This window comes from Dama dama, chromosome 15, assembly GCF_033118175.1.
Source record: "Dama dama isolate Ldn47 chromosome 15, ASM3311817v1, whole genome shotgun sequence".
NCBI classification, from domain to species: Eukaryota; Metazoa; Chordata; class Mammalia; order Artiodactyla; family Cervidae; genus Dama; species Dama dama.
Genome location: NC_083695.1, coordinates 87997943 through 88006546, shown reverse-complemented (window position 1 = coordinate 88006546; position 8604 = coordinate 87997943). Strand labels below are relative to the sequence as shown.

Here is an 8604-nt window from a genome sequence, read left to right as displayed (position 1 = left end):
GCTCAGCCTTCTTCACAGTCCAGCTCTCACATCCATACATGACCACTGGAAAAACCAAAGCCTTGACTAGATGGACCTTTGTTGGCAAAGTAATGTCTCTGCTTTTTAATATACTGTCTCCTAATATCTGCAACATCAGCAAAGAAAACCCACCTCCAGGAAATTCACTTGAGGGAGGGAGATCCCAGCATGGCTCTGAGCCAGCCTCATCAGGCATTGTTGTTCCTGAGGGAGTTGATGACCCAGCTCAAGGTCCATGAAGAGGCCCCCACGCCACCCCCTCTGCTCTGAACAGAAGTAAAAGACTTGAAGGAAATTTGGTCAGTTCCAGGCCCGAAAGAGGCTGTGCCATTCAAGAGCCACTGTGCTTTTTGATCCTCCTACCATCTGATCTGATAAAACGCAGTATCACCCAACTTTGATGAACCAACAAACAATGTGGGCTTTATGTTTTACTCTTTTCAGAACTTCAAAAGGAACCCTGATACAGTACAAGTCATACTAGGCTAGGGGGAATCAAAGAGACACAACACATTCTCATCAAATATTCCTTACCATCAACCATGTTGCCAGAAAGTTTAGCAGAGAGTTGGGCCACATCTCGTTTCCGTTTCTGGGGAGGTTTTCATTGTGAAAGTGAGAGAAATAGTCAATAGGCACAATTCCTGTCTCTAGACAGGCCTCGGACAAAGGAGAATTCCTCTGGTTTTATGTTCATTATATAGGTGTTATGCGGGTATATAGATACCTGTGTAACCCAGAAGAAACAGTCCTCAAAATTGCTTTTTTCCTCATTAATGTTTCGCTGAAAGTTTCCCCCACTTATCAGTTGGGAGAAAATGCTTATTGATTTGACTTACCCAAAGTCTATTTAAGTGGCTCTCCATCCCAGAGATTAGTGACATTTGCCTCATGCCTAAGGACGGGCAAGCATTGCAAATGAAAACAACAGTCCTTGCAGATTTCAGGAATCAGCTGAGTAAGAGGAAAGACATCCACTCCTCACCTGTCTGATCACATATTGACCCCATCCCTCCTTCTGTGTCTGTCCCAGTCGTCTGTCTCCTCCACGAAGGAAAGACTTCTTACTCCTGAGCTTTAAAAACTTGTCCATCAAGAGGTTGGATTGGATGGTGACTGCAGCCATGAAATTAAAAGACGCTTACTCCTGGGAAGGAAAGTTATGACCAACCTAGATAGCATATTAAAAAGCAGAGACATTACTTTGCCAACAAAGGTCCATCCAGGCAAGGCTGTGGTTTTTCCAGTGGTCATGTATGGATGTGAGAGCTGGACTGTGAAGAAATCTGAGCGCCAAAGAATTGATGCTTTTGAACTGTGGTGTTGGAGAAGACTCTTGAGAGATCCTTGGACTGCAAGGAGATCCAAGCAGTCCATCCTACAGGAGATCAGTCCTGGGTGTTCACTGGACGGACTGATGTTGAAGCTGAAACTCTAATACTTTGGCCACCTCATATGAAGAGTTGACTCATTGGAAAAGACCCTGATGCTGGGAAAGACTGAAGGCAGGAGGAGAAGGGGACGACAGAGGATGAGATGGTTGAATGGTATCACCAACTCGATGGGCATGAGTTTGAGTAAACTCAGGGAGTTGGTGATGGACAGGGAGGCCTGGCGTGCTGCAATTCATGGGGTCGCAAAGAGTCGGACATGACTGAGCGACTGAACTGAACTGATACATATATATCTGCTATATATCTACATATTTACTATACACCTATAGACCTTATATATATGTATTGTATATTCCCTGATGGCTCAATGGTAAAGAATCCACCTGCAATGAAGGAGATGCAGGAGATTCGAGTTCAATCCCTGGGTCAGGAAGATCCCGTGGAGGGAGCAATGGCAAACCACTCCAATATTCTTGCCTGTAAGACTCCGTGGACAGAGGAGCCTGGCGGTCAACAATCCATAGGGTCGCAAAGAGTCAGACACAACTGAGCACACACATGCAATACTATCTGTACCTCAAATTTAAAATAAATTTATTGGAAAATGCCAAAGGGATTTTAAAAAGATCAAGAAGGGAAATTTTACATTTGGGAGGAAATTTTCACATCATTGAGATGAAAAATAAAATTTGTAAAAGAATTTTCATATCAGGACTTTCCAATTCAAAAACCCGGGGTTTGTAGAAAGGCTGGGATAGAACTGGTGGATGATTCTGGAGAGCTTCAGTGGGTCACCCTGCCTGTCACTCACCCAGTGATGGTCAAGTTTATTTCAACATAAGTACCACACACCTAGCTCCCGTGGAGCCATTCACGGACAGGGGTGGGGCAGAGCAGCAGGTCTCTGCTGTCTAAAACCAACCCTAAAGCACACGGTGGAAAAGTAATAAGAAGACAGAGACAGGGTGGTTGGGCTTTCTTGTGTATTTGATGGTCATGATATTGGTAGAAGAGTTGTATTCCTTGTATGAAGTTTCACAAATCTTCCATGAGCTAGAAGATTCTGGTGGCCCATCTATAATCTCCAGAGACTCTTTATCACAGTTGAGGCTGTTGGAGCAGAGGGAAAAGCAGGCATCAGCCTTTGGAATCGTGGTCCCTCCGGCAGGCAGCCTCCCCGCCTGGACCCGACCCAGTCACATAGCTTTTCTCACCAGACTTCTCAGGCCTGATGCCCACAGGGAAGGAGACTCACCCTTCTGGAGAGGGGTGTCACCCAGGACCCTTCCCTCACACGACTCCACATCTCCCGGGAAGCCCCACTGATGGCTCAGGGAAGCCCACCCAGGCCTTTGGGATCAGGACCCACTGGAGGGCACAGTACGGCCAACCCCGAGGACTGTTTCCATGGATAAGCAGAGTCAGGTGAGGCTCAGATATGAGTGTGTGACTCCACTCCTGGTCCACCCTCTGCACCCCTAGCACAGGGGCCCAGGACCCCCTCTTGGCCTCCAGGATCTGCAGGGTGAGAGGGGCATCCAGCTCTCCCTGCTGTGGGCAAAGTGCACACACGGGTTGTCACACTCCTGCTGAGGTCTCCATCTCCTCCTCCTGCCCACCAGACCTGACCCCACCCTGTCTTCCTCTCTCAGCCCCCAGCGTGTGTCCCACCCAGGAGGGAGGTTGGAGCCTCTCTGGGCTAAAACGAGACCCAGAAGGGACGTCTCACCAGGACACACCCTTGACACTCTCTAAGTTAGTTTAGCTAACTTTTAGTTAGTTAGCTGTGCCCTCCTCTGTTTAGTTAGGTTGCTCTTAGACTGATTCCTTCCTTGGTGCCAAGGACAGTGAGAACAAAAATAAATCTCTGCAAAAGTGGAGAGGTCAATCAGGGGAAGTTTCTCATATAATCTATCCCTCTGACCATAATAGAAATATGATGCAGGAAATGCCTGCCTCCTTCAACCCTGACGTGTGGTTTGGGTAGATGGTCTGAGCCCTGCAGTGAGGCAGGCATCTCTAGGTTGTCCTCCTCACACAGAGCAGCTCCTCCAACTAGTGGGAGATCTGACCTCATAGAAGGTCTGGAGGGACAGGGCCTTCAGTCACAAGATAACATCACCTGTCTCAACCACCACCCTGGACTGCATGTGGCCAGCCATAGAAATGTGGCTGCTGCGTTAGTATCTATGAAGACTAACCTGCTATAGAAGTGCTGTAATTTATTGCTATATTGGAAATGCTTTTTGTTGCCACATCATTTTGTTCACTTTTCCTGTTATCATTCACTCTTTCTTTCTTTCAATGGTTCATTCATTCATTTATTCATTCATTAGTTAAAAAATTATTCCCTGACCCCCCAAAGATTAGGCTGCTTTCTCTAGAGCAAATTTAGACATCAGCAGGAGTGATGTTATGCTGTCAATTCCCCCAGAGTTTTGCACGGATTGATGGATGGGGCACAAATCCGAGAAGGATCTGCCCAGCTGTGGACAGAGTCAGAGCAGGGGTTTCAGGTGTGATGGAAAGGTTCTTCCTCCAGTGAAATCATGCACTAGGAAATGAGGACCCTAAGCAGCAGGTGGTGAGTCTGGGAGAGGTGGGAGGTGCCTTCCAGGCAGAGGGGACAGTGTGAGCAAAGGCTCAGAGCTGCCCGACAGTCTGGGGGGTCCACAGCTCAGAGTGTGCTGGCTCAGCTCAGAGAGGGGGCAGGGGGAGAAGAGGTGAGAAGGGAGGGGAGATCGGGGTCCCCTGGAGGGATCTGAAAGCCATGCAAGGAGGGTCTGCTTTATGCAGAGGGCAGGGGGCCATGCAGGGTCACCAGCAGGAGTGAGCTGGAGTCAGGATGTGTCCGGATGTGTGTGCTGGGTGGTGCAGGGGAAAGGGAAGGGGCAAAGAGGGACACCTTCCCATAAAACCACAACATCAGCAAAGAGCACTTACTAGAGATGGCGTACTTCCAAAAGAACTTTGTAACCTGGGTCCATGTTGATGATCCAGAGGCATTCCGTGTGCTGTCCCAGATAGGGGAGGATCACTCCAAATTCCTCTTCATAAAAGCCCCCACACAAATTTTTATCTTTAACTGAAGAGAGAATTCCAGGTGCCCAGGAGCAACACCAGGCCAGCAGGGAAGGTACCACCCCTGGGCGCCACACCACTGTACATGGTCCTAACTTCCCCTTCCGCCCATCACAAAGGAACCTCCAGGGTCTAAGTCTGGAGTCCCCTAAAAGTGAATCTTATCTTGCACTCGGCAGAACAGAGCAAACCCACACACATGTTACTGCAATTTGCTCTGACACCTGAAAATAGAAGAACTTCACACTTGCATGATGAAACATTTTTCATCAAGTGAGGATAAAGTCACTACTTTCCTCAGGGGTGTTTATCATCAAAAGACTTCTTATTTGTAAAAAATGCTCAGCGAGTACCTGGGCCAGAAGTCACAGGGAAATCAATCGATCATCAATCGATCAATTATCAATCATCAGTCAGCCCTCTCATCAGGAGGAAGCCTGTCCCTCTGCCCAGCACCCCTCCTGATGCCAGCACACCCTCTGCCTGGACACGGTGATGCCCCTTCGCCCTCCAGGCTCTGGCCATCGGAGGCGGTTCCGTCATCCTGAGACACCTGTGCTGTGGACAGGTGGTCCCCCACCTGCCTAGTGAGGCTGTGCGGGCAGGAGGGCAGAGGAGGCTTTTGGGCTGTGGAGGAGGGAAGGTGGGGAGGGCAGGAGGAGCACGGTGGGAGTCATGAGAGGTCAGGGGGCATGGGACCCTAAGGACTGTTAAAACCGAGGCTGACAGTCAGCTCTGGAAATGCCAAGTTCCTTTGACCAAAATGGTAAACTGGTACCAGTGTTTCCGGGAGAGCTATTCAGACTGCAACCCCCAAGCACTTCTCTGTGTGATGAGCAGGAAAGGATGAAACAATATCTGTGCACTTACAGGGAAGCCCATCAGTTGAATCCAGTGTGGCTGAAAAACAAAACAACAACAACAACAAAAAAACCCCAGAAAGTCAAGATGACAAGGTGGACGTTACGGAAGAGTCAAGCCTTTTGCAGAGACAATGAGGAGAAGGGCTGAGTCTCAAGGGAGGTGCAGAGCACAGACAGGAAAGCATGGCCGTCCTCGTCCCCGGGACGAACCTGGTCTCACAGGGGCAGGGCAGCATGGAGGTCTGGCCCTCCACCTTCGAGACTCCCTCATCCAGCTGCTTTCTCCTTGTCTCTCCAATTCCACCATGTCTTCTGTGATGCCCCCTCTCCAGAGCCAGAGGTCAGCACTCAGGATGCTGACCCACCTGTCCTGATTTCCCCAGGAATTTCCAGTCTGAGCATTGTAAGACCTTCTCCCGAGAAACCTCTCCAACCTGGTCACAACAAGACATTTCATCACTCTAATGAACGTGAACTGTTTGGACAATTCTTTACTGAGGTCAGTGACCAGTTTGAGGTTGAACAAAATGAAATTGATTTTCCACTGGAGAGAAGTGAACCATCTGAGTTTATGAAGTTTCACTGTATCAGGGAACTGAGTCTGGGGCTTGGGTCAAGGGTGCTGATCCAGCCCCTCAGGCTCCACCGTTGATGAGACCCTGGCTTGTCCTCACGATGTGACCAGTGGGTACAGATAGTGCAGGAATCAGATGGCCCTGAGGCTCAGAGCTGCTCAGATGAGAGCTGGATGGCTTTAGACAAGGCATTTATTGTCACAAACCTCAGTCCATGCACCTGTAAACTGGAAATTTAATAGTAACAGCCTCCTTGGTTCCAGAGGACAGTCCACGCATACACAGCTCAGCATCCAGCCCAGAGAGGCTGTCCACTATGCTCCCTGCCACTGTCAACCTCCCACCACATTTGTCTCCTTCCCCATAGACACTGCTTTCCTCAGTAAATTGAAACCAACAAGTGCTCTGGAAGCTATGTGACCAGAGATGTCAACCAGGACTCTGCGGCCCATCTCCAGCTGCCCGTCCTGAGTACCGAAGTGGCATAGGATTGGGGACCCCACCCTCCATGGATGAATGGGGCGTCCATCACATCCGCTCTGGAAAATACAAATCAAAGTTTCTCTGAAAGCAGATCTCAAGGGCAGAATCACACATCTTCCTATCATGGACCCACATGTACAGTGACCTCCTCTGATCTAGAATCTGAGGTCCCGGCTTTGAAGCAGGGGAACAAGAAGCCCCTTGTAGGAGTTCACCCCAAAGCATGATGCTTTGATCTGTTGATTTGAACTGATGGTGCTTGAGAAACTGCAGACGCAGGAAGGGCTCTGATAGACACATTTCTACCTACAAGCTGCCCACAAAGTGTCCCAGGAGAGAACCATGAGGCCCCCCAGACCAGGGAGACGGGAAGGTCCTGATCACAGGAGACTGGGATAAATGCTAAGAGGGATCTGTGCTCACACGCTGACAGCACAAGCCCGTCCTTCCACCTGCCTCCCACCCGGCTCCTAGTCATGACCACAGTTGCCTGCAGGGGAGCAGGGGATGGGGAGGGAAGCAGAGTGTGGGGCTGATGAAAAGAGCAGTCTGAGCAGAAAAGGGGAGAGAAGAGGGAAGGACAGAATGAGACCCACACAGAGCAAGGAAAGAAGGACACAGAGGCTTCCCTGAGGGCACAGCCGCCCCCTTCTTTCCCTCCAGCACCGAGAATCCTCATGGACCCCTCGGTGTTCAGTGCAGGCCCAGCGCCCAGCCCCCTGCAAGGCTAAGACCCCAGTCAAGACGTCCTCAGCCCTGCTGGGAGCTGCTGCTCCTGCTGGTCAACCCAGAGTTCGCGTTGCTGCCACATCTCCCTCCCGGGGGGCAGAGGCAGAGCACCCCATCTGTCCTGGGACTTCTCCAGGGGCCCCTGTTTCCCCTTGGATGCCCCCTCCAATCAGATGCAGCCCGAGTCCCACCTCCAGCACCCACACCATCACACTTCCAAGACCCCTGCAAAGCTGCCCACAACTGGTTCACCTCGTCCAGGTCTGGACTGAGGACTGGCTGTCCCATCAGGCATCCCAGGGGCTATTGGCATAAGGGGAGGCAAAGGGCCCAGAAAACACATGTCAGAACAAGGAGGGAGAGCCCAGAAAATGTCTGAGAGTCATTATTTGCTCAGCCGTGGGTCATGGCCATCCTGATGGACCCTCCTCCTCCAGGCCAGGCTGAGGGCGGCATCTCCTTGGAGGAGGGCGGCTTGCAGACCCTCTTCTGCGACAACAAACTAACTGCACAGAATCTCTAGGTGAACAGGAAGCAGAGAGGCTCCGGGGGCCAGGCTTTACCTGTGCTGAGCAGCAAGGCCCAAGGGATGGCACTGAACAGCTTCATCTTCGCAGCCTGGCCCCGGCCTCAGCAGTGAGCCTGGCCCCGGAGGCCTGGGACTATATACACACAGCGCTGACACCTGATCTCCTCCTCCCCTGGAGCCCAGCCATGCAGGGCTGTGGGAACCCTGGGTTCTCTAGGAGAAGGGGGCTGCCTGCTGCTTCCCCCCTTGTCTTCACCAGAGATTTTCTGTGTCCGTTCCCACCCGGACTGGGAAATGATGACCTGTTCCTTCCCTCCCTCTCCTGTCTTTGTGGTCCTCGATGAAGGCTGACAAATTAGCCACAGACCACCAGGATGCCCTGTTTGCAGGGCCCTCTTCCCTGGGGTCCAGCTACCGCAAGTCCACCCCTAGTTCCTTCATAAACCTCAGTACAACTTGGATGGAGAGGAACTGAGACCCAGAGAGACCAAGGGACTTGCCCACATCCCAGGGCTCCAGTGGCAGAAGCAGGACCAGTCTGATGTCCTGGCTGCCTGGTCTTAAGAGCCCTCCTGCATCACTCAGGGCAAAGGCAGGTAAACACCCTCGTCTGTTCCAGGTGTGGGTCACGATTGGTGGGGCAGCTGGAGGACATGTCAGCCTGCGTGTGGTGTGTCCACAAGGGAGAAAGGTATGCACATGTTGACATTTGTTCTATTTTTATACCAAGACCCACATGGTTCAGATTAGTGAGGGTGTTACAGTTATAAGAACCCAGAAGAACTCCTTGTTGAAAACATGCATCAGAATCTCAGCATGTGGAGGATGTATCAGCCAACTTTCTACCAGGTAATGAAAACCAAGGAAATGAAAACATGTCCACACAGAATACTGTGCATGAATATTCATAGTTGCCTTATTCATATCAA

The 8604-nt window shown here is 50.8% G+C and overlaps 1 protein-coding gene across 1 annotated transcript; it reads right to left on the bottom strand.

The window, feature by feature from the left end:
• Positions 1-2338: 2338 nt before the first annotated feature.
• LOC133070498 (spermadhesin Z13-like) lies at positions 2339-7755 on the bottom strand. Its single transcript, XM_061162834.1, has 4 exons — positions 7710-7755; positions 5367-5396; positions 4359-4500; positions 2339-2525 (listed from the first exon to the last, which is right to left on the bottom strand). The coding sequence occupies exons 1-4, from the start codon at positions 7753-7755 to the stop codon at positions 2339-2341; spliced, it is 405 nt and encodes a 134-aa protein (XP_061018817.1).
• Positions 7756-8604: the final 849 nt, after the last annotated feature.

Excerpts from the sequence above, each read along its gene's own strand:
- LOC133070498 (XM_061162834.1), bottom strand. The coding sequence starts at position 7,755 with ATGAAGCTGTTCAGTGCCATCCCTTGGGCCTTGCTGCTCAGCACAG. Across the intron at positions 4,501-5,366 it reads TTCAACTGATGGGCTTCCCT|TTAAAGATAAAAATTTGTGT; the intron begins GTAAGTGCACAG and ends TTCTCTCTTCAG. Across the intron at positions 2,526-4,358 it reads TTGGAAGTACGCCATCTCTA|CCTCAACTGTGATAAAGAGT; the intron begins GTAAGTGCTCTT and ends CTGCTCCAACAG.